Source organism: Crocuta crocuta, unplaced genomic scaffold, assembly GCF_008692635.1.
Source record: "Crocuta crocuta isolate KB4526 unplaced genomic scaffold, BGI_CrCroc_1.0 scaffold1309, whole genome shotgun sequence".
NCBI lineage: Eukaryota > Metazoa > Chordata > Mammalia > Carnivora > Hyaenidae > Crocuta > Crocuta crocuta.
The window spans coordinates 13,765-39,198 of NW_027527857.1; the positions used below are offsets into that span (position 1 = coordinate 13,765).

At 36.7% G+C, this 25,434-nt stretch overlaps 1 protein-coding gene across 1 annotated transcript in view; it reads left to right on the forward strand.

The window, feature by feature from the left end:
• LOC144245550 (lysine-specific demethylase 5D) overlaps positions 1-25,434 on the forward strand; it is a 38,147-nt gene that overhangs the window by 3,206 nt on the left and 9,507 nt on the right. Inside the window, exons 4-15 of the mRNA XM_077780954.1 lie at positions 188-358; positions 1,129-1,263; positions 5,374-5,532; positions 6,135-6,254; positions 6,370-6,528; positions 18,787-18,968; positions 19,062-19,224; positions 23,154-23,273; positions 23,397-23,591; positions 23,864-24,045; positions 24,128-24,252; positions 24,377-24,524. Of these exons, the coding sequence (XP_077637080.1) occupies positions 188-358; positions 1,129-1,263; positions 5,374-5,532; positions 6,135-6,254; positions 6,370-6,528; positions 18,787-18,968; positions 19,062-19,224; positions 23,154-23,273; positions 23,397-23,591; positions 23,864-24,045; positions 24,128-24,252; positions 24,377-24,524 (1,859 nt within the window). The remainder of the gene's footprint in view (positions 1-187; positions 359-1,128; positions 1,264-5,373; positions 5,533-6,134; positions 6,255-6,369; positions 6,529-18,786; positions 18,969-19,061; positions 19,225-23,153; positions 23,274-23,396; positions 23,592-23,863; positions 24,046-24,127; positions 24,253-24,376; positions 24,525-25,434) is intronic.

Here is a 25,434-nt window from a genome sequence, read left to right on the forward strand (position 1 = left end):
TGAACTTTGTGTTTCTAGACAAGAAAAGAGAACACAGATCCTGCCAATATTTTTTGACACCATCTTTGAGTTCTGCAACAATTGGCATTGGGGAGAGTGCACAGTCTTCATATTTAACCCTAACTGCTATTTTTCAGACCTCTTAGTCTGCTCACAATTAATCTATATGCCTTTATTATCCTTGCAGATTGTGATGGAGGAAGGTGGCTATGAAACCATTTGCAAGGACCGTCGTTGGGCCCGAATTGCCCAGCGCCTCAACTACCCACCAGGCAAAAACATTGGTTCCCTGCTACGATCTCACTATGAGCGCATCATTTACCCCTATGAAATGTTTCAGTCTGGAGCCAACCTTGTGGTGAGGGTTCTTAGCTGGTTTGTGATACCTGATGATATTTTGCTCTTTCTGCTCTTCGTTTTTTTGGGTTGAGCTTTCTTAGTATCTTAAGTATGGTGCTAGAATTAGACATTCTAGGAATTGGGTCTGGAAAAAATATTTCACACCTTAAAAATGTATGTGGTATATTTTGAAGAAGTTCTGTCTGGTAGGCTAGCTAAGTGACAANTGGTCTTCCTCCTTAAAAAATATAATTAATTATCTTATGAAATTACTCTATTTCCTGAGGATAGTTTAGATACAGAGAGTTACAGGATAAAATTTAGGTTATTGGGCTTAATTCAAAAAATAGTGGGAGCTGATTTGATCGTGCATCTTAAATAATGTGTTTAGGTTTTATTCTCTTCAAAGCAGTTTGTAAAGCTATGTGAATACTCATTAGTGGATATTTCAGCTTATCTACATAATTGGTGAGTTTGATATTTATATTGCGCATTTTTCAGACAAATTGTAACAGAGAGCTCAGGCATAGAAAGTAAGGATAGAACCCTGCATTCACAGCTGGGAGTCTGATTCCAAGGACTGTCCTCACCAGGCTTTATTGATTTTGTATATGAGCAAAGATGTAGAAGAATTGTCAGCATATTGTTCTCTTATTACAGAGAATAAAACTGTCATTTGGAAAGAAATATAACTTTCATTGTTAGAGATTTAAGAAGGAGGAATCACTTCATTATTTGCTAATTGTAATTGTGACTCAGTTTGTCATCTACATTTTCTTTTGTTCCCAGGAGTGTAACACTCACCCTTTTGACAATGAAGAAAAAGACAAGGAATACAAACCACATAGCATTCCACTAAGACAGTCTGTGCAGCCTTCCAAGTTCAGTAGCTATAGTCGGCGGGCTAAAAGACTACAGCCTGATGTGAGTGCCTCTTATTTTTCCCTGTAAACTTCCAAATTTTATCGAGGACTGGTTCAGTTCATTTCTATAGGATATTCTTTTTTATTCTATAGGTGGTTTAAGATTGAATTATCTGAAAATGAGTGAGTTGTTTCATAGGTTTTTTGCAATGTTTTTGTTTACATACTTTTACATATTTTGAAAGCAAATCTGTATTCTTTTAATATAGTTTTAGGCAAATTTTTAAAATCTTGGGATAGTTTTTAGAAAGCTCTGTATAGTTTAGTTTTTTAATTAGGAATTTTATTCTGTGTTCTTTTATCACATGGAGAGTCATCTGTAAGAGAAGCTCAGGAACATAGAGTTATACTCAGGAACCTCAGGATGTTAAACGGAAGCATGGGTGAGGTTTGTAGAAGTGGCAGGAACAGGGAAGAGCCTAGGTCAGGTAAGGTCATGGCCTTATTTGAGTTTTCCAGGTAAGGTCAAGGCAGGACAGGGTAGTAATTTAGGATTGACTAGTCTGGACAGTTTTCATGGACTTTCACCTATAAGGGTGTTCCTCATTTGCCTAGCATCTGGCTCTGGGATGATAAAGGTGAGGAATGCTGAAGACTAAAGGGAGGTATGGCCCTGTTTGTTGTGAATATCAAAGACATGCTCTTTGATATCTTGGTATCTCAAATAATTGATTAGCCTCAGAGGTGCTTTCTGTCCCTCGTCAGCAAGATTTTCAACATGTCCAACAATATAATATTCTAAAAATTAAAAATACAAACAATACTGATTTCTGCCTATGTATGTTCTCATAAAATTATGGAAGTTTCTTTTTGTGAAATATATTCAACTAGGAAAACATTCTGTATCCCTAGATGTGCTGTGAATATCCTAATAGATTGTAAAGTATTTTAATATTTGGATGTAGAGGGTAGAAATGAGAAATGGTCATCTAGTTCAGATTATTGTAATTGAGATGGATTCTGCATTAATGATTTAGTTCTTCAAACCAGGTAGTATCTGAGAATTATTTGGATAAGAAAAATGACCATTTGGAAATCAGTAAAATTTGTTTGAAAGTGGTAAAGTTACAACAATTTTTCAAAATCAATCTTAAGACCCTTTTTTCTTGAGAATGAGATTCTCCACTCAGCTGGGAAGGTTTTAACAATTTTTGAAAACTGACCAGTTACCAAAACCAGAAAAGGTGTTATACTTCCAGAACATTAAGAGGGGAAAAAATGAATATTGTGCATAAAGCAGAAAAGAAGTAAATGCAGTGACAGAGAAATTAGGAATTAACATTTTTTCTAATATGGACATAGGTGTATGTAACGTAAGAATGAATAGTAAGATGTCTGAAAGATTAAGAATAATATTGCCTTATTTCATATTCAGAAGCAAGCATTAGCTCTTTTAAAAGGCATTTGCTTTGTTAGAAACTGTCTATAATTCAAGGTAAAATGTTAAGTATGCAGCACTAGTATACAATGTAAAATTGTAAAATAGTGTAGTGTACATGGCAACTAGGAGTCCCATGCCTGCAAAGTTGTGGAATCTTTCACAGCCTATTTTCAAATTTTGTCTTTATAAGATGAAATGTCAGTGTTACTGAGGATCAGAAAGCAAGGGGAACACCTAGGCTATAGCCTTTATTAGAGGTTTCTTGAGGAAGGGGAGGCAGTATAGGATAAATATCTTAGGATTGAGTAGTTTGAATTATACCAATATGTTTTTAAGCAGAGNGTTTTGAAGCAGAGGGACTTTCTTTTCTTCCTTCTTATTTCTTTTTAAATTCAAGTTAGTTAACAGCATAGTTTTGGTTTCAGGAATAGAACCCAGTGATTCATTTCTTACATATGATACCCAGTGCTCATCCCAACAGGTGCCCTTCTTAATGCCCATCGCTTATTTAGCCCATCCCCCCACCCACCTCATCTCAAGCGACCCTCAGTTTGCTTTTCTGTATTTAAGACTTTTATGGTTTGTCTCCCTCTCTGTTTTTGAGTTATTTTTCCTTCCCCTCCCTTATGTTCATCCTTTTTGTGTTTTAAATTGCACATGTGAGTGAAGTTAGAGGATATTTGTCTATGACTGACTTATTTTGCTTAGTATAATACACTCTAGTTCCACCCACGTTGCAAATGGCAAGGTTTTATTCTTTTTCGTTGCTGACTATTACTCTATTGGATAGGTGTGTGTGTGTGTGTGTGTGTGTGTGCGCGCGTGTGCAGTTTTATATATATATACCACATCTTTTTTTTTCTTTTTAATGTTTATTTATTTTGAGGGAGAGAGAGAAACAGAGTGGGAGGAGGGAAAGCACAGAGAGAAAGGGAGACATAGGATCTCAGGCAGGTTCCACACACTGAGCTGTTAGCACAGAGTCTGATGCGGGCTCAAACTCACAAATTATAAGATCATGACCTGAACTAAAGTAGGACATTCAACTGACTGAGCCACTGGAACACCCGTAAACCACATCTTCTTTATCCATTCATCAGTCGATGAACATTTGGGCTATTTCCGTAATTTGGCTGGTGTTGGTAGCATGGAGCATAGTGACTTTCTGAAGTTGTTTTGGACCTGGCCAAGGGTTGATTTAGGGAATGGAAAATAATGTCTTAGTGTGTGAGGGGTAGATAAGGAGGTGGTTGTGAGTATAGACTTGGAATTGCTTTGTTTGTACATGAAAGGTGAGGACACCTACAAGTGAGTCTTTAGTAAATAGCTAGCCCTGAGAGGAGCAAGTCTTCTCAGCCAACAGTATCCTCCAAAGAATGTCAAAGTGTAAACTATAGAAGATTAAAAATGTGATTAATACAACAAATTTATAAAACCAAAAAGTGAGAATGCACACCAAAGATATATAATAAGAGTGACTTAAGTTATTTCTGGAATAAAATTATAATTGAATTATAAGCTATGAAAGAGATATATGTGTTTGTAGTCCCAGAAATTTAATTCATGTAGTGACCTTCATTTTGAACTCCAGAGTCCTATGTTTCTCTCAGTTTTCTCCATTTAATCTTGAGAGATTAGTTTTCCTACCACCACTGTATTCCCAGTTGATCTTGTGTTTATCATGGGTCATACAGTATATATTGCATACTTAAGTTATTTGAGGAATAGAACAAGCCAGAAAATATGTTATTGTATCTATTTGTATATAGATATAGAATAAAACATGCAAACACAAACCTCAGGCTTTAAATAAAAAGGGGAAGTACAATAATACTTTAAAATTAGAATGAAAATGGACAGAAACACAGATAAAGTATATCTCATGGTGCTCACTTAAAAGAGAGATATGCTGAAAATGGCGTATAATATACGTACTTAGGACACTTGATGGGTTTACAGTTTCCTAAAATGCTTGGGTGTAGTGTGGGANATCCAAGTTGTTTAGCCTAGACCTAGTGTTTTCTTCTGGTGGCCTACTACTCTGGTGACTAAGTATCTAAATTACATAAATTAGAGACACAGTTTAGGGGCGCCTGGGTGGCTCAGTCAGTTAAGTGTCTGACTTCGTCTCAGGTCATGATCTCACAGTTTGTGGGTTCAAGCCCCATGTCGGGCTGTGTGCTGGCAGCTCAGAGCCTGGAGCCTCTTTCAGATTCTGTGTCTCCCTCTCTCTCTGTCCCTCCCCTATTCGTACTGTCTCTCTCTCTCTCAGAAATAAATGAAAAGCATTTATTTAAAAAAAAACAAAACACAGTTTAGAATCAAAATGGACACGTATTGAAGTTTACACTAGGATAATAGATACCACTAACATTTGCTCAGCTGGGCTTATGTTCACTAGATTGATCATATTTTATTATTAATCATATGTAATTTTCTGAATCATTCATGCTAGTTTATACTTTCATGATTTGGGTTTGTCTCATTAAGTCTTATATAAAAACTATACGTTACTCTCTAAGCACTGTTATCATGGTTCACTTCTTGATATGTTGTATTATTTAATAATTGTTTATGTCATGTCATATTTTCCACCAAATAGTGAACTCATGAGTAGAGCATGACATAGTTGTTGATTGGTGGTATGTGTTCAAAATAAATGGTGTGGAAATCTGGAACATAGTATCACGGAACAAGCAGGTTGTATTTTTATTTTATTTTTTCTCATAGATTGAGACCTATGTTTGCCGAATATGCTCCCGAGGGGATGAAGATGACAAACTTCTTCTTTGTGATGGCTGTGAAGACAATTACCATGTCTTCTGCCTAATGCCACCCCTTCCTGAAATCCCTAGAGGGGTGTGGAGATGCCCAAAGTGTATCATGGCGGTATGCCTGTTGAATATTAATGTTTTCAGTTTAGTTCTTTGTAATTTTTTAAAATTTAGCATCCTGCTTTTAAGCAAGAATAGGTGTGAGTTGCTGCCCTTTTATAAGTTAATACTTTTGGGTGGCGCAGGTCATGATCATTTCGTGGGTTTGCATCCTGCATTGGGCTCTGTCCTGGCATCTCAGAGCCTGGAACTTGCTACAGATTCTGTGTTTCTCTCTCCTCCTCCCCCACTCATGCTATACTCTCTGTCTCTGTCTCTGTCTCTGTCTCTCTCTCTCTCTCTCTGTTTCTCTCAAAAATAAATAAAACCTTAGAAAAGTAAGTTAATACTTCTGTCAGGTTTTGGTTAGCTATCAGTTAATAAACAATATTGTTTGGAGAGACTATCTATAGGATTGTAGAGATTTAAGACAGAGGAAGGATTATAATAGAAATGATGTGTGAACCACAGGAACAAAGGAAAGTATTAGTAGATACTGAAGAAACCATCTGTCTTCGAAACAAAAGTAGCAGTAGAGCATAAGATATATCTCCTACTGTTCTTTTCATATTCTTTGACTTTTTGCCACTTTCTTGCTGAAATAACTTTCTATTTCAGGAGTGTAAGAGGCCCCCTGAAGCCTTTGGCTTTGAGCAGGCTACCCAGGAGTACTCTTTGCAGAGCTTTGGTGAAATGGCAGATTCCTTCAAGGCTGACTACTTCAACATGCCTGTGCATGTATGTGATGGTGGAATGGGGACACGGGAATTAGTGTCTCATAGTTTTAGTGCTCATAGAGACATGAGGCCAAAATACAATGTGTTATGATCACTTTTTACATGTTTTGTCACAGATGGTACCCACAGAACTTGTAGAGAAGGAGTTCTGGAGGCTGGTCAGCAGTATTGAGGAGGATGTGACGGTTGAGTATGGAGCAGACATTCATTCCAAAGAATTTGGCAGTGGTTTTCCTGTCAGCAATAGCAAAAGGAACTTGTCTCCTGAGGAGGAGGTAATGTGATCTGTGACTCATCTTAATAGCACAGATAGGGAAAGTCATTTTACCATATGAAACCATTTGTTCTCATGATTCCTTATGTATAGAACTTTTTTCACAAATTAGAAATATAGATAAGGTTTATGATCATTGGGTGATCTGTCAGTAACCCATAATTTCTGCATTGGTGATGGCAGAAAACACAAAAACAGTGTCATACCTTGAAATTATCAGTTAGGAGCCACAAGATATCTGCACGATCAAGAAAAACATGTGGTATGACCACTTTATTCATATTTATAGTTTCAAAAAAACAGTATTGGGAAATGCTCTCATTGAGTTTTTAATTTGTGTTCCTCATGCGGAATAGATGGAGTAATATAGAAACTACTAGTTTTATCCTTTAATACAAGATATTAATGTCTTGTATAGTGTGATCCACTTAGATGTCCTTGATTCTGACTCTTGATTTTGGCTTAGGTCCTGATTTCATGGTTCATGGGTTCGAGCCTCACGTCGGCCTCCACAATGGCAGCGTGTAGCCTGCTTGAGATTCTTTTTCTCCTCCTCTCCATGTCCCTCCCTTGCTCTCTCTTGCTCTCTCTCAAAATAACTAAATAAAAAATTTTAATTTGACTAAACACATCAGAAATTTCTTGTGGTGAGTCAAATAATACTTGTGAAGCTAACCTTACTTGGGAAGAAGACACTAAACAGTATAGTTTCTTATGTATATGGAGGCATTATTCCTTTTTATTCCTTTTCTGATTGTCATCATGCCATGTTGGCCAGTAATGCATTATGACACAGTTGATGCAGATAACAAAAGTAGCAATTTAAGAAGGTAGAAAGACTTACTTAGTACTTACGTGTTTATATTAACTTACTATACACATGTGTGAGGGTATAATATCTTAGTATACATATATAGGAGCACGTGAACAGTCTATTTTTACAAAACATAGTTCAGTTTCCTGAATAAAAGTATTATATCAGCCGCAGAAAATTAAATAAACTAAGAAAAGGGGGATATCACTTGTAGTTTCCCTAACTAACGTCTTGGGTAAGTTGGAAACAACTAAACATGATGTGATAAAACTACAAGAGAATATATGTGGTTTCTTTACCAGTTATAAAGCCTGATGTTAAATAATATCCTCAAACCCACATTTGAATCTAAGTACTAATTTTTTTAATATACTTATTTCTGACAGAGAGTGTGCACAAGAGTGTGCGCAAGCAGGGGAGGGGCAGAGAAAGAGAGAGACAGAATTCAAAGCTGGCTACATGATCCACACTGTCAGCACAGAGCCCACTGTAGGGCTCAACTCACAAACTGTTTGATCATGACCTAAGCCAAAGGAGATGCTTAAATGACTTAGCCACTCAGGCGTCCCTTCCTAATTTTTTAAAAAAGTTATTTGTTTGTTTGTTCAGAGTGAGTGAGTCAGCGAGCGAGCGAGCACGAGCACGGGAAGGGCAGAGAGAGGAAGGGAGAGAATCCCAAGAAGGCTTCACACTGTCAGCACAGAGCTTGATGTGTGTGTCAAACTCACAAATTGTGAGACCATGACCTGAGCTAATGTCGGTTACTAAACCGACTGAACTACCCAGGCGTCCCAGACTGATTTTTTCTTTTTCTTTCTTTTTTTTTTTTTTATTTATTTTTTATTTTATTTTATTTTTTTTTTACAAATAGTTTATTGTCAAATTGGTTTCCCTATAACACCCAGTGCTCATCCCCACAAGTGTCCTCCTCCATGCCCATCTCCCCCCTCCCCCCTAGAACTGATTTTTTCTAATACAGTTAGATCTATTTCCGTTTTTCTCCAAAAGTCACACATCTTGTGACATTCTCAGTAGTGTCAAAAGGAGACAAAAACTTGTCATAATTTTTAAAAATGTTTTTTATTTATTTCTGAGAGAGAGACAGAGAGAGAGAGCGTGAGCAGGAGAGGGTGAGAGAGAGAGGGAGACACAGAATCAGAAGCAGGCTCCAGGCTCTGAGCTAGCTGTCAGCACAGAGCCCAACGCGGCACTCGAACTCGTGAACCACAAGATCATGACCTGAGCCAAAGTCGGACGCTTAACCGACTGAGCCACCTGGGCACCCCTGTCATACTTTTCTTTTACTATTTTCAGTGTTTAATTCTGTATGAATATATGTTACTCAGTTTTTGAGCTTTGCAGATGTTATGATATATATTTCTGATTGCTTTATAATCAGTGTTACGCTTTGAAAAGTCATTAAGCTTATGGCTTGAATTTATTTAGTTAATCTCTATCGTGTAGTATTTCATTGAGATTATCCATTTTTCTGCTGGGTTATTTCTAGTATTTGGCTTTTACAGACATCATTTCACATGTCTCCTAACGCATCAGTGTCTAGGTTACATATTTGGACATGGATTGGTGTTGTACCAAGTTAGACTAGTAAGAGAATTAACATTTCTGTCTTCACCAACTTCATCACTTTTCATTAGGTTATTCCAAGTGTAGACTTTTAAAAGTATACAACTTATATTATATACAAACTATTAGAAGCCCCCAGGTATTTACAATGCATGTGCAATGCTTGGATATATGAGTGAGTGTATATATAGATAAGTAAGTACTTGTGATATTCTCATATATAGTATTTCTCTCCAGGATGGGTTGGTTGTACTGTTACTGATTTTATAACTTTTATAAAACAGATAAATGCAGTGGTCTCTTTCCTGAGTTTCTGCTTATATATATCTTTCATATGGCTTAGTTTACTGAGGTTTTAGGTATGTTTCTAATATGTAACTGTATGTAACATAGAAATCACTTCTTTTTAATTCATGTAGAGAGGGTTTTTTTTTTTTTTAAGTCCACATAAAGTCCGTGACTACTGATGATTTCCAGATGTTTTTACTGTCTTAGAATTTAATTTTCTTACCTTTTAGGTTTCTTTTGCTCTTGTCTGATTTTCTCATTCCATTTTTATCTTATCAATTAAATATATAGGAACATATGTGGGTGCATACATGTGTGTATATATGTTCTTTTTCATAGTTTTTTCAATCTAACAATGCTAAATTTACATGAAACTTCTTCCCATCCAAAGCAATATTAGATTGCTGTAATTGTGTTTACCTCCCTTCTTACATATTAAACATTTTTATTTATGCTTCTCTTTTTTTCTATCATTGTTTTGTACTTTCAGGTTTAATATAGATTTATTCACATGTTGTTGTTGTTGTTGTTGTTTTCCTTTTCGGCTTACTATTCATTCTTGAAATTCAGATCTTTATTCCAAAGGCCGTTTTCTCTTTTTTCTGAAATAAATAAAGCCTTCACACATTTAAGTAGAGGTATTTGGTAATATTTTATTTGTCAAAAAGAAATATTTCTTTACTTTTATTCTTAACAGCATATTTCTCTGGGTGTGTATAAATGAGGTGGGGGAATTATTTTCTTTGTAATACATTGAAGATATCCTTGATATCTTATTATCTTATTTTGGTAATTTATTTTGTTTATTTGTTTATTTTTCTTTTTAAATTTTTATTTAAATAACATGCACTACAGTTACTGGCTTCAGGAGTAAAAATCAGTGATTCATCACTTACATACAACACCCAGTGCACATCACAAGTGCCCTCCTTAGTACTCATCCTCTGTTTAACTCATTCCTCCATTAACCCTCAGTTTTTTTTAAGGTCTCTTGTGATTTTTTTCCCCTCTCTTTTCTTTTCCCTTCTCCCATATTTCATTTGTTATTGTTGCATGAAATTATATATGATTTAATATAAATATGAAGTCATATGATATTTGCTCTTCTCTAATGACTTACTTTGCTTAGTATCATACATTCTAGTTCCGTCAATTTAATTGTAAATGCCAAGATTTCATTCTTCTTGATGGCTGACAAATATGGCAGTGAATGTATATACTGTGCCTTTATCTATTCATCAGTTGGTGGACATTTGGGCTCTCTCCTTAAGCTGACTATTGTTGGTAATGCTGCTATAACAATGGGAGTTCATGTATCATTTTGAAATTGTAATTTTGTGTTCTTTGGGTAAATACCTTATAGTGCAATTGCTGTATTGTAGGGCAGTTTTATTTTTAACGTTTTTGAGGAACTTCTGTATTGTTTTCAAGAGGTCCTGCACCAGTTTGCATTCCTACTGACAGTGTAAGATGGTTCCCCCTTGTCCACATCCTCGGCATAGCTTGTTTCTTGTTAATTGTGGCCATTCTGACAGGTATGAGATGGTATGGCATCATGGTGTGGAGTTTTATTTCCCTGATGATAAGTGATGTTGATCATCTTTTCATGTGTCTGTTAGTCGTCTACTCATCTTGGAAAAATGTCTTTTCATGTCTTCTTGCCCATTTCTTAACTGGATTATTTGTTTTTTAGGTGTTGAGTTAGAGAAACTCCTTACAGATTTTGGATTTTAACCAATTATTTGATACACCATTTGCAAATATTTTCTCCCTTTCTCTAGGCCTTTTAGTTTCATTGATTGATCCTTCACTAGGCAAAAGCGTTTTATCTTGATGAGGTCCCAATAGTTCATATTTGCTTTTATATTCCTTGCTTCTGGGAATGTGTCTAGTGAGAAACTTCTTCCAACTGAGGTCAGTGGTTGCTGCCTATGTTTTCCTGTAGGATTTTGATGATCTCCTGTCTCACGCTTAGGTCTCTGATCCATTTTGATTATTTTTGTGTATGGTGTAAAAAGTGTCCAGGTTCATTCTTCTGCATGTTGCTGGCCAGTTTTCCCAGCACCATTTGTAGAAGAGACTGTCTTTTTTTCCATTGGATACACTTTGTTCTCTGTTGACCATTGATTGATTGTGGGTCTATATCTAGGATTTCCATCCTGTTCGACTCATTTCTCTGTCTTTGTGCCGATAACGTACTGTCTTGATGATTACATCTTAGTAGCATCGGTTAAAGTCTGGAATCCTGATACCTCTAGATCTGCTTTTCTTTTTCGGGAATGCTTTGCCTATCCCAGGTCTTTTGTGCTTCCATATAAATTTTATAATTGTTTGTTCCAGCTCTGTGAAAAATGCTACTGGTATTTTGATATGGATTGCATTAAATGTGTAGATTGCTTTGGGTAGCATAGACATTTTAGCATTGTTCTTCCAGTTCATGGGCATGGAATGTTTTTCCATTTCTTTGTGTCTTCTGTTTGTTTCAAAAGTTTTCTATAATCTGCAGAGTATAGATCTTTTACCTCTGTTTTTCCTAGGTATCTTATCAATTTCCTAGTTGTCTTACCAGGTGCAGTTGTCAACGGGATCAATTCCTTGATTTCTTTTGCTGTTCCTTCATTGTTGGTGTATAGAAATGAAACAGGTTTCTGTACATTGATTTTAAATCCTGCAATTTTGCTGAATTCATGGATTAGTTTTAGCAGTATTTAGTCTTTGGGTTTTCCTCAAAGTAACATGCCATCTCATAATAGCGGAAGTTTGCCTTCTTCCTTGTACATTGGGATGGCTTTTATTTCTTTTTGTTGTCTGATTACTGAGGTTAAGACTTCCAGTACTGTCTTAAGTGATAATAATAAGAATAGACATCCCTCCTATGAGTTTTTCCCCACTGAATATGATATCAGCTATGGGTCTTTTCGTATATGTCCTTTATGATGTTGAGCAGTTTTTTGCCTATCCTTACTATGTGAAGGATTTTTATCAGGAATGGATGTTGTATTTTGTGAGATGCTTTTTCTGCATTTATGAGAGTTTATATGGTTCTTATCTCTTTATTACTGTAGTATATTATATTGATTGATATACATCAATATATATCAATCTGAACCAGACCTGCAGCCCAGAAATAAATCCCACTTGATCATTGTGAATAATTCTTCTAATGTACTATTGAATTTAATTTACTAGTATCTTCTTGAGACTTGTTGCATCCATCTTCATCAGGCATATTGGCCTGTAATTCTCCTTTTTTGTGGGGTCTTTGTCTGGTTTTGTTGTCGCTGTAATGCCGGGCTCATAGGTTGAGTTTGGAAATTTGGTTCCATTTCTGTTTCTTGGAACAGTTTGAGAAGAGTAGGTATTAACTTTTCTTTAAATGTCTGGTAAACATCTGGCCCCGGACTGTTGTTCACTGGGAGATTTTTGATAATTGATTCAATTTCTTTGCTGCTTATGGGCCTGTTTAAATTTTATTTATTACTCTTTTAGTTTTGGTAGTTTATGAGTTTCTAGGAATTTGGTTCTTCCAGACTGCATACTTTATTGGCATATGATTTTTCATAGTACTCACTAAAGTACAATTGTTTGTATTTCTTTGGTATTGGTTTTGATCTCTCTTCTTTCATTCATGACTTTATTTGAGTTCTTACGATTCTTTTTGATAAGTCTGGCTAGTGGCTTATCAGTTTCATTAATTATTTGAGAGAAGCAGCTCTTGGTTTCATTGATGTTCTGACAGGCTTTTTGTTTGTCTGCTGTTGTTTTCTGCTCTTATATTTGTTGTCTTCTGCTAGGTTTAGGTTTTATTTACTGTTTGTCTTGTGTTTGTGGTCTTTCCCAAATTTTCTTATGATTGACTTCAAGATTCATAGAACTGTGATCTGAAAACATGCATGCCATGATCTTGATATTTTAGTACCTATTGAAAGCTGATTTGTGACTCAGAATGTGATGTTTTCTGGGAAATATTCCATGTGCACTTGAAAGAATGTGTATTCTGCTGTTTTAGGATGAAATGTTCTGCGTATAGCTGTTAAGTCCACCTAGTCCAGTGTGTCATTTAAAGCCATTGTTTCCTTGTTGATTTTTTTGCTTAGGTGATCTGTACATTGATGTAAGTGGAATGTTAAAGACCCTTCCACTTACTGTTTTCTGTTATCAGTGAGGTCCTTTATGTTTGTTATTAATTGATTTATGTATTTGAGAGTTGCCTTCTTGGGAGCATAAATACTTATAATTGTTAGCTCTTCTTGATGGTATACCCCTTTATTATGGTATAATGTCCTTTTCTTGTTATAGCCTTTGTCTTAAAATCTAGTTTGTCTAATATCAGTATGGCTACTCTGGCTTTCTTTGACTTCCATTAACATGATAGATGGTTCCGCATCCCCTCACTTTGAATCTGCAGGTGTCCTCAGGTCTAAAATGAGCATATAGATGAGTCTTGTTTTTTTATCCATTCTTCACCAGGTGTTTTTAGACACATTTGGAGCGATTTAGTCCATTTACATTCAGAGTGACCAACGATCTGAATTTAGTACCATTGTGTTACCTATAGAGTTGGTGTTTCTGGAGATGTTATCTGATCCTTTGTAGTCTTCGTTGCTTTGGGCTTGCGTTGTTTCTGTGTTTGTTTGTTTTGTCTTCACCCAGAGAGTCCTCCTTAAAATTCTTGCCTGGATGTTTTAGTGGTCATAACCTCCTTTATTTTTGTTCATATGGGAAACACCTTTATCTCTCCTTCTATTAAAGAATTATTATTCTATTAGAGAATTAGAGAATATTACAGCCTTTCTGGATAAAGGATTCTTGGCTGCATTTTTTTCTATTTGGCTGTTTCCTGCCAATCACTTTTGGCTGCCAAGTTTCTGTTGAGCAGGTCTGCTTCTACTTGTATGTGTCTTTCCTTGTAGATTAAGGCCCATTTGTCCTTAGCTGCTTTCAGAATTCTCTGTTTATCTGTATATTTTGCCAGTTTCACTGTGATACGTTACGGTGTTGACCTGTTTTTGTTGATTTTGAAGGGAGTTCTCTGTGCCCCTTGGACTTGGATGCCTGCTTCCCTCCCCACATCACGGAAGTTCTCAGCTCTAATTTGTTCAGATATACTTTCTGCCCCTTTTCCCTGCATTTCTTCTGGGTCTCCTGTGATACAGATACTGTTTCATTTCATGGAATCACTTAGTTCTCTGATGCTCCTCTCGTAATCTGATTATTTCCTTTCTCTCTTGTTGGCTGTATTATTTTCCCTGATTTTATTTTCTTTATCACATACTCTCTCTGGATTCTTCAACCCTCATTGTGAATGATCCAGTTGGTTTTGCATTTCAGTTATAGGGTTATTTCAGTCTGACTAGGTTTTAGGTCTTTAATCTCTGCAGCAAGGGTTTCTATGGTGTCTTCTGTGCTTTCTTCAAGCCCAGGTAGTAGTCTTGTGACTGTCGTTCTAAGTTCTTATTCAGCTAAATTGCTTACATTTGTTTTGAGCAAATTCTTGGCCGTGATTTCTTCCTGATCTCCTTTAGGGAGACTTCTTCTGTCTTGTCATTTTGGCTGGCATCTATGTTTTCCATGTTTTAAAAGCTTGTTATGTTTTCTTCACCTGAGAATACTGCTATATTAGAAGAGGAATAATAAAATAAAAATCATAAAATATCCAGTTATCATAGAACTGTTTATTTGTTCCTTTAGTTCCATTATTTTTGCCTCGTTTATCTCAGTATTAAAATTTAGGTACATGTATAACACTCACCTTCTTCATAGAATATTTTTATCCGTGTATAATATTTTCTTTGTTTTAAATAATTTTTAAAGTCGGTCTTGTCTGAGAGTAACATAACTACCCCATCTCCTTTCATTACTCTTTGCCTGAAACACATTTTTTAATTTTTCAGTTTTTTCCTCTTTAACTTGTTCGTGTCTTTGGTTTTAAAGCAAATCTCTTTAACTGACTTTTTATAATGGACCATGTTTTTGTGCATGCTTCATAATTTTTGTTGGCATTTTGAATGTTTACATTTTCAATATTTTAATGTGGTAGCTGTGGAGATCAAGCTTTCCTGCCCCTCATGTATTCTTGTTGCTGCTTCTTGGGGTTGTTTTACTTGTTTTTAAGTGACTTTTTTTTTAAGTTTATTTTATTTGAGAGAGAGGGAGAGGGTGTGTGTCCAAGCGAGGGAGAGGCAGAAAAAGAATCCAAAATAGGCTCTGCAACTGTTAGTGCAGAGCCTGATGTGGGGTTAGAACTCATAAACTGTGGATCGTGAACTGAACTGAAGTTGGAGGCTTAACCAATTGAACCACCAGGTGTCCCCATTCTTTTTTTTCCCCACAAGTGGATCTTGATTTATTAAAGACTTTTTGATGTTAGTATATTTCAAGAAATGTAAACTTCCAGCTTTATTTTCTTTCAGTTATCTCTCAGGAGATTATGTTTATCCCTTAGAGTAAATCCTGCCCTTCTACAAATACTTCAGAATGATAGTTTTCTTGACAACCTTTTTCTCGTTTCTAAATTGCACAATGTGTGTAATACAGAGTAATCATAAGCTGGACATATATATGTTTTTCAACATGACAGTATTTGTTTTTTGATTTATTTATTATTATTATTTTTTAAGTAATCTCTACACCACAGGTGGGGCCAAGATTCATGAGCCTGAGATCAAGAGTCACATGCTCTACTGACTGAGCCAGCCAGGCATCCCAAGTTATCTGTCACCGTGCCAGTGCTGTTCCTACCAGGAATCTGAGGACAACTATTTTTATGCCCACCAAAAGGAAAAACAATTACTGGCTGTATTCTCTACCACAAACCCATTAAGGGAGCATGGCAGTCATACTTCATAGTTTGAATGGGAAATCTGTTCCTACAGCTGGCAGGAAGCATCAGAGAGCACCAGGTCAAATTGCCTGGAGACTGAATTTTCTTGATCATTTAAATATAAGATGCATATTCACCATCAACACCAATGTGGTTGTCATTTGGCTACCTGGCAACCTGGAATGGGGGCAGCATGGTTCAGCATCCTCAGCAACAGCCAAAACAGTTCTTGTAGTCTTGGACCATGAGATTATAGATTACCAAACTAAATTGCTGAACTTTTCCACTTCAAAGCCAAAGATACCTTCCATTAAAAAAAACATTTGTTTTTAAGTTCAGGGAGGTGATCAAATGAAGTGACTAAACAACATGAATATCAGTCACGTAGTTAGACCATAAGAACGTTAACTTTCAGTCTGACACTCAAAACCAGAAAGATAACAAGACTGATGGCATAGACTTATTACAGGATGATAAGAATCTGGGTATATTTGACTGAGAGTGTTCAGGAAAAAAATGTTAGATTTGGAATCAGAGGCTTCAAGAGAAGTTTTGATTTTTTTCTACAAAAAGTAATATATTAAGTGAGTAAGAACAAGGACTTTAGAATCAGCAAGGCCTGGATCCGAATCCTGGCTTGAACTTGTACTTGCTATTGTGACTTTAGGTAGGTGGCTTATTTATTCCCTCTGGGACTTCAAAATCTTCCCAGCAAAACATTTAGATGATATTCACAATCTTAAAGTGCTATAATGATTAAATGAAATAATAGATGAAAAGATATTACCAGAGTTTGGTGCATAATTAGCATTCAATAAATGTAGCAATATTTTTATCACTGTGATATCACTTCACAGGAAGCTAAAACCTTCAGTTGATTATACTTTCCTTAGTAACTATTAACTAGGTTCAGTTACTGTTTCTTACTGTTCTTTTTATAATTGCTTTTGGTCAGTTTTTGATTGCAGGATATTATTTTCACATTTAGAAAGCAGAAAATATAAGTGCAATCAGTTTTATTTATTATTCAGCACATTAGTATGATTTCAGGATTAGACTGCTTACAGTTGGCACCCCATTTTAAGTGACTGTTTAAACTTGTTTTTGCACAGACCTTTTTTGTCACATTGTCTTTGAGTACACTTCCATTCTTTACATCCCGACTGTATGACTGTGTATGACTGTGACTTTTTAGTGCTTAGGTAGGCCATTTACAACTCTTCCTACAACTCTTTATTATTTGCACAGAGCTTCCAGATCAAGGAGAAGTAAACATTTAGGTAGCTTTTCTTAGCTTGTTCCCTAGCCTGGGTACTTTTGGCCTCGTAAGTTCCTTGGAATATATGGAAGCTTTTCAAAACCCTTAATCCACAAAGCATCTCACTCTCAACTTTTCCCTTGTCTCTTGTTTGGTGCAGTTGCTATCCTTTGTTGTAGTAAGGATTCATTGGTTCATTTGCCTGTTGTTTGCAAGAAATGTTCTCCATAGCTGGTTTTGAATTCAGATCTGAGTTAGGCACGGTAAAGATAAGGCTTTTGCATTAGTTTTCCTTGGTGTGCTCCTGACAAGTCAAACAAAATTTTTGAGGACAAGATAAATTTTGTTCCTTCTGAAGTAAGGAACCCCCGTGACCAGTGTAGGCTGCTGTCTTGTAGATTATCAAATTTGGGGTGGGTGGGGGATGGACAAGAGTAGTCATAATATCATGGGGAGTTCCTATGTTTACTTATTTGAGTTTTCTTCTGGTTTCACTAAATCTTTGACTACTCAGAGTTTTCAAGATAAGTCTAATAACTTTTGCCAGTTTTTCATTATTTATGTAGAGATAGACCTTTACCTGACATTTCACTGATGTGCTTTTTCAGCCAACAATGTTTGATACTTCCCACAACCGCATTGATAACTTATGTTTCAAAACGCAACATACACAAATGGATGAGGTGGTATAAATAGTATAATAAATAAGTTTAGTAGTTTGGGAGTGATGGAGAGTCTGAAGTATCCTATTTGAAAAAAACTGAGTGTAGCTAAGATTTGGACGAGATTTTGAGCATATTTTTAGTTTTGTTGTTTGGCCCAGTAATACAGAGGCATGTAAGAGAAAAAACATTATGGTATTTAGTAGAAGTAAATTACTTAAGTATTAATTAGAGGCCTAATTGCTATACCTAGCAATTAACAGATGATGGGATAATGCGACTTTAGAGAACATCTCTGAAAAGTGCTTGTTAGTTTCAGGACAGATGAATCTTTTTGTTTGTTTCTCTTGGAATTTATTTATTTATTTAAAAAAATTGTTTAATTTTTTTTTTTTTTTGAGAGAAAGAGCACAAGCAGGGGAGGGGCAGGAAAGAGAAGGTGACACAGAGTCAGAAGCAGGCTCCAGGCTGTCAGCACAGAGCCCGACACGGGGCTCAAACCCACAAACTGTGAGATCATGACCTGAGATGGAATCAGACGCTTAACCATCTGAGTCACCTAGGCACCCATCAGGGAAGATGAGTCTTAATATGCATTATGAATAGTTAATATTTTGAGGTACAGTGTTCTCTCTACCCAAAAGAAAGATATGCATTTAGAAATGACATACTTCCTGAAGTACCATGAATACTAATAAGTCTTTATTTCTAAACAAAAGCAAATAGCATGCCCTGACAACACAGTTGCCTTCTTATATGTGCTGGCTTAGTTTGTCTTTATTCACCCCATCCTGCTTCATACTTAGCTTGGCAAATCTCTGACCTAACAGGAATATGTGACCAGTGGTTGGAATTTGAATATAATGCCGGTACTGGATCAGTCTGTTCTGTGCCACATCAATGCAGACATCTCAGGCATGAAGGTTCCCTGGCTGTATGTAGGCATGGTATTTTCAGCATTTTGTTGGCATATTGAGGACCACTGGAGTTACTCTGTTAACTATCTGCACTGGTGAGTTGAGCCCAAATGGCTGGGATGGATATTTAGAATTGTTTCAAGTACAAGGACATGCCCAGACACTATGTCTTGTCTTTACCTGAGCAGGGGTGAGCCAAAGACCTGGTATGGAGTACCTTCACTGGCAGCAGAGCAGTTGGAGGAGGTGATGAAGAGGCTGACACCTGAGCTGTTTGATTGCCAGCCTGACCTGCTACACCAGCTTGTCACACTCATGAATCCCAACACCCTCATGTCTCACGGTGTACCAGTGAGTACCTGGAAATAAGGGGCAAAATAGATTCAACTCCTGTCCTAGTATAGGAAGGGAATAAGGAAGAACTTCCTTATGGAGTTAATTAGGTTACGTGCATTTTGATATGGAGACTAGGTTTAGTCTCATATATGTCTTTCCTTGTCTGTACTATGGTCAAGCTACAATCCTAGCTATCTAGAGTACTAATGTATCCTGAAAAGGAAGAGAAAAGAGAGATAGTTATTAATTAACATTAAAGTTAAAAGCTGGACTATGGTACTCATAGCCTAGGATTGATTTCCTATTAACATCAGTGGGTATAAATTCTAATTTTATGAAGCTTAAATTGGAGTCAAGAAGTGGTTTCAGACTTGAGAATATCCAGGATTGATTTATATCAGCCAATTTTGCAAAAGATGGTAAGCCAGTAGTTTGTAGAAGGTAAAGTAGTACACTATGTCTGCAGTACACTGTAATTTTGTTGTATGTACTTCTGTAAGGTCTAGGTCAGCTTGTATATAATTTCTTTAATAACTTTTGCCCACTTTTGTTTTCTATCTTCATAAAATGATCTTAGCATCTTCAGGGCTTCCTTCCATTACTGACATTCTGTAAATTCTTACTTGCAAGTGATTTTTCTTCCTTAACTATTGTCTCATAAAATACAGGTAAGTCTGATTGATGTATAATAAAATCATACAGCTGTTTATTACACCATTTGTCCTGCCTCCTGCATCTTGCTTAATGTTTCTTTCTCCCACATATATTCAGCACACTTTTTTTTGTGGTATTCTCTTATCTCTTTTTTTATTTCTGTAAATTTGGCAGTAATATACCACTCTCATTTCTCCTATAAAAAATTTGAGTCTTTGGGGCACCTGGGAGGCTCAATCAGTTGAGCTTCTGACTTCAGCTCAGGTCATGATCTCGGTTCATGAATTGAAGCCCTTCACTGGGCTCTGTGCTGACAGCTCAGAGCCTGGAGCCTGTCTGATTCTTTGTCTCCCTCTCTCTCTGCCCCTCCCGTGCTTGTGCTCTCTCTCTCCAAAAGTAAATAAACATCAAAAAAAAAAAAAAAAAAAAGCCACTTTGAGTCAAACTGAAATGATATAAAAGATATAAAATATCTTTGTCTTAAAGAAATGACATACCTAAAGGTATGTCAGTTTAGTTACTCATTTCAAAGATCTAGCTTTTGGTTTTATTCATTCTGTGTTGCTTTTCTCTTCTGTATTTCATTTATCTTCTTGATAAAGTTACCTTTTATCAGTATATAATTATCTCAATTTTCAGTATATCTTTTAGCTCAGTTATTTACTTTAAGCCTATATTTTCTGTTATTATGTAGTAACTAGCTGTCACTCACCATCATGCTTGAAATAAATTTCCCCATTGTTTTGCTTTTAAACTATTTAAAAGTTCTATCCAGATGAGTTTCTGATTGACAGTATAGGGTTGGACAGTGTTCTCTGTTCATTCTGTATTTTTTCTCACTGTGATTTTAAAATTACCTGAATTTACCAGTAACAAAGGATTTATTTCTGTGAATTTGTTATTTGTTTTCTGCCTATCATATCTTTTGTTTAATTTTTAGTGATTTTTAAAAATGTTTTGTTTGTTTCTGAGAGAGAGAAAGACAGCGTGAGCAGGGGAGGGTCAGAGAGAGAGAGACACACAGAATCTGAAACAGGCTCCAGGCTCTGAGCTAGCTGTCAGCAGACAGTCTGATATAGGGCTCGGACACACGAACCATGAGATCATGACCTGAGCTGAAACTGGACGCTTAACCGACTGAGCCACCCAGGCGCCACAATTTTTAGTTATTTTCTAAATGGTTAGTTTGGTGACTGCAATTACTATTTTAATTTATATCTTTGTAATTTAAATTAATACCAACTTCAATAGTAAGTTTAAAAAAAAAAAATCCACCTTTTTTCCTGTGTAGCTCTGTATCTTTTCTTTTCTATTATTCTTACAAATTACATCTTTATGCATTCTTTGTCCATTAACATAGTTTTATATTTATTGTGTTATGCACTTTCCAGTTACAAACAAAATAGAAGTCATTAAAATACAATACTGGAGTGCTCTTTCGTCTCGAGGATTTCCTGTAGCATTTCTTATAGAGCATATCTATGAGAGACAGACTTCCTCTGTTTAAGAGTGTCTAAATCTTTCTTTTTTTGTTTTTTGTTTTTGTTTTTTTGTTTCATTCCTTTAGAAATGTTATCCTATGCCCTTTGATAGCATTGATTTATGATGAGAAATCTGCTGATAATCTTACGGAATATTCATTATTGTAAGATGAATTCTGTCTTTCTTGAGAACCTCAAGATTCTTTCCCTTTAGCTTTTGAGAGTTTGATTATAACTGATTTGTCTTATTTCCGTGTATAGATTCAGTTTTTCCTAAAATAAGCGACTTGTTCAGCCATTATTTCTTAAACTAGTCTGTACTTTTTTATGTCTTTTCTTTAACTGTCATGAACAGTGCTGCTATGGATATCCATGTAGAAACACCTTTTTATCTTTTGACTCCTTGCTTTTGCTTCTTTAGGTTATATAACCAGAAGTGGAATTACTGGGTCATATGGTATTTGTTTATTTAAAATTTTGAGGAATCTCTACACTCTTTTTCATAGTGGTTGCATCAATTTATCTTCCACAGTGTTCCCTTCTGTTCATTGCCTTACCAACCTTGTGATTTTCCTGTTTAAGAAAAATTTTCTTATTATGGCTGGGATAATGATGAGAAGCAGGTCTTGTGGGTATAATTTGCATTTTCCCACTGACTAATAATATTGTGCGGCTTTTCATGATTTGAAGTAATCTTGTCAAATCCACAATTCTTCTCTGTTTATTAGCATGAAATTTTCCTTAAAACCAAAAAACAAAGGAAAAAGAGTAGCCTCCTAGTCTTTTGGGGCTCTGTCTTGGGCCCTTTTTCACTACTTTGTGAAGCTGTTTAAAATTGTTTTCACCTTTAGCTTCTCCTTGAGTGCAACCTGAAAGTCAACCAGAGATGGAGCTTAATGCCAACTCAGGTGTTTCTTGGCATGTATATGGGCTTCTCAATTCCAAGAAATATGTGGAAGTTTTTCAGAGCCCTTTTTCTCCCAAATATCTCTTTAGCCTAGCTTTCCTTTCCAGATTTTAGAATTTCTCTTGGCTGTCCATTCTCTTCTTTTACCAAAGGGGGCTGTAGCTAATCCATTTGTATTTATATATTTTCAACCAGCAGAGTCTGGGAGTCCACTTCTCTTTTGGGTAAACTGTGAGGCAGTTGAAATAAAGGCAGGCCTTTGTGCCAGTTTTTTGGGGGACCCATCAGTCAGGTCAAAACACACAGCGTCACCTCTTTGAAAACAACATGCACCTTGTGTTCCATGGCACCGGCAAGTTGCACCAGGGTTTAGACACTACCTTTTCCAAGTTAGCTGGTGATACTGGACGAGGGGATTCTAGGCAGGAAAATTATACCTCTACAGAGTTCCTTTACCAGAATTTGAGAGCTCTTTTTTCTTTTCTGTTAAAAATCGTCCTAGTATTTGTAGTTGGTGATTTTATTACAGAGTTTTTAAGGTACATTGATACTTTTTGTTAGCTTAACCGATCTTTAAGTGGAGGGATAAGATTTGGGGGGGTTCCCTTTCATTTTTAAAGTTTATTTATTTACTAAAGAAGTTAAGAACCTTTATCATATGTTTATGGACCACTCTTACTTCCTTCTTCAATTGCACGTAATTTTTCTTTGTACTCTTCTCTGCATATCATCACTTTTAAAGTTCACATCCTCATTTTCTTTTTTAAAGTATGCGTACATACACGAATATAGGGCCTATGCCTTTTTCCACTCATTTCCCACATCTAGAGCAAAATTCAAAGACAATTTTAAGTCCATATTCTATCAGTCCTCAGCCACACTCCCGTTTCTCTTCTTTTCAGGTTGTCCGCACAAACCAGTGTGCAGGAGAATTTGTCATCACATTTCCTCGAGCTTACCACAGTGGCTTTAACCAAGGCTACAATTTTGCTGAGGCTGTCAACTTTTGCACTGCTGACTGGGTGAGTGCAAAGTGTGGTAGACTTTTAGATAAAGAAGTATAAAGAATGTGTACAGAGATCATTGTGGAAAAGCAAAGTACTGTGGGCTACAGATGACCACACACAGTCTTAAACTGCTTGCAGCTGCCTGCTGGACGCCGGTGCATTGAACACTACCGCCGGCTCCGGCGCTACTGTGTCTTTTCCCATGAGGAGCTCATCTGCAAGATGGCTGCCTTCCCAGAGAAGTTGGATCTGAATTTGGCTGTGGCTGTGCACAAGGAGATGTTCATTATGGTGCAGGAGGAGCGACGTTTACGAAAAGCTCTGTTGGAGAAGGTGGGTGGTGGGCAGCAGGGCTTAGGGATTCAGTGAAGTAGACTGTGGAAAGGAGACAGATAAAAATTGAGAAGTCATTCTGTGCCTCATGTGTGACTCATACGTTTTGAAGTGGAAACACAGAAACTGTATGTGTTTATATTTTTTTCTTCCACTTTCTCTGCAGCTGTCCTTACAAGGTTGAGCTCACAGCAGGGCTCAGTGTGGCTGAGGTGGGGTGTCCACAATCCTGCTCCTAATCTTTAAAGTATATGTGGGTTGAACACCCCCAGGGCATCACGGAGGCTGAACGAGAGGCTTTTGAGCTGCTCCCAGATGATGAACGCCAGTGCATCAAGTGCAAGACAACGTGCTTCCTATCAGCCTTAGCCTGCTATGACTGCCCTGATGGTCTTGTCTGCCTTTACCACATCAATGACCTCTGCAAGTGCTCTAGTAGTCGGCAGTATCTGCGGTGAGCATGATGCCTACTTGGAGGACAGCAAGGAGGTTACAGAGCAGAGTCAGATGTGTTTTTCCTTGCCCTTTTCATCTAGGTATCGATACACCTTGGATGAACTTCCTGCCATGCTGCATAAGCTGAAGGTTCGGGCTGAGTCCTTTGACAACTGGGCCAACAAAGCACGAGTTGCCTTGGAAGTGGAGGATGGCCGGAAGCGTAGTAAGTGATGAAAAATGGAAATATCCATGTACAGGCTCTGTTTTCTTTTCTTCAGCACTCTGAACATCCCTCTTCTAGGTTTTCCTAATACTGTCTACCTCTTAAAATTTTACTCTATCTTCAGGCTTTGAAGAACTAAGGGCACTGGAATCGGAGGCTCGTGAGAGGAGGTTTCCTAACAGTGAGTTACTTCAACGATTAAGGAACTGCCTAAATGAAGCAGAGGCTTGTATCTCACAAGTCCTGGGGCTGATCAGTGGTCAAGAGGCCAGGTATGTTTGAAAAGATGGCATAAAAGGATGATAGTATATGAAAATGGACAGTAAAAATGGATAAGCCATAAATAATGCATGTAGTAGAAGTTAATAGTTTCTGTGTATGAGCATATCAGTGTCCAAAACTTACATGGGTAACTTAAAGAACGATGCTTAATACTGTGAGTAGCAATGAGAATGAAAGTGCAGTACAATAATTATAGTTCGTCCTACTTGTTAGCAAATTTCATAAAGTATTAGGGCATCAGGTTTCCACAAAATTAACTATTGGCTTTGTAGGTACATATAATTTTAGGGATTAAATTTTCTTTACCTTTTGGTTCCCAAGTGTATATAATTATAAGTAAGTTTATTTTTCTAAAAAATGAAATTAATGATTATGTGCATATGTTTTGTAAATTTCAGGTAAAAGATATCGGTGGAGCTATTAATCAGAATATCTCAAAGTCGTATTTTGTTAAATTCAGAGAAATTTTTTTTTTTTTAATTAAAGGTCAAAAATTTTTTTTTTTTAATTAAAGGTCAAAGTAAGGGCTCCTGGGTGGCTCAGTCGGTTGAGCATCCAACTTTTCGCTCAGGTCATGATACCACAGTTCATGGGCTCAAGCCCCACTTGAGGCTTGGTGCTGACAGCTCAGAGCCTGGAGCCTGTTATAGATTCTGTGTCTTCCTCTCTCTCTGCCCCTCCCCTGCTCACGATCTGTCTCTTTCTGTCTCTCCAAAAATAAATAAATGTTAAGAAAAAAAATTGCAAAACTTAAAGGTCAGAGTAGTAATAAGTTTCCTTTTCATGGGCAACCTGTCTTCCTTCTCTACTTCAAAAGAAAGAAAATTTTTCCTACCTTGACCTGGTGATACTCCTATCATGTGCCCTTGGGTTTTAGTGTTTATGATCTTAATCTGTCTC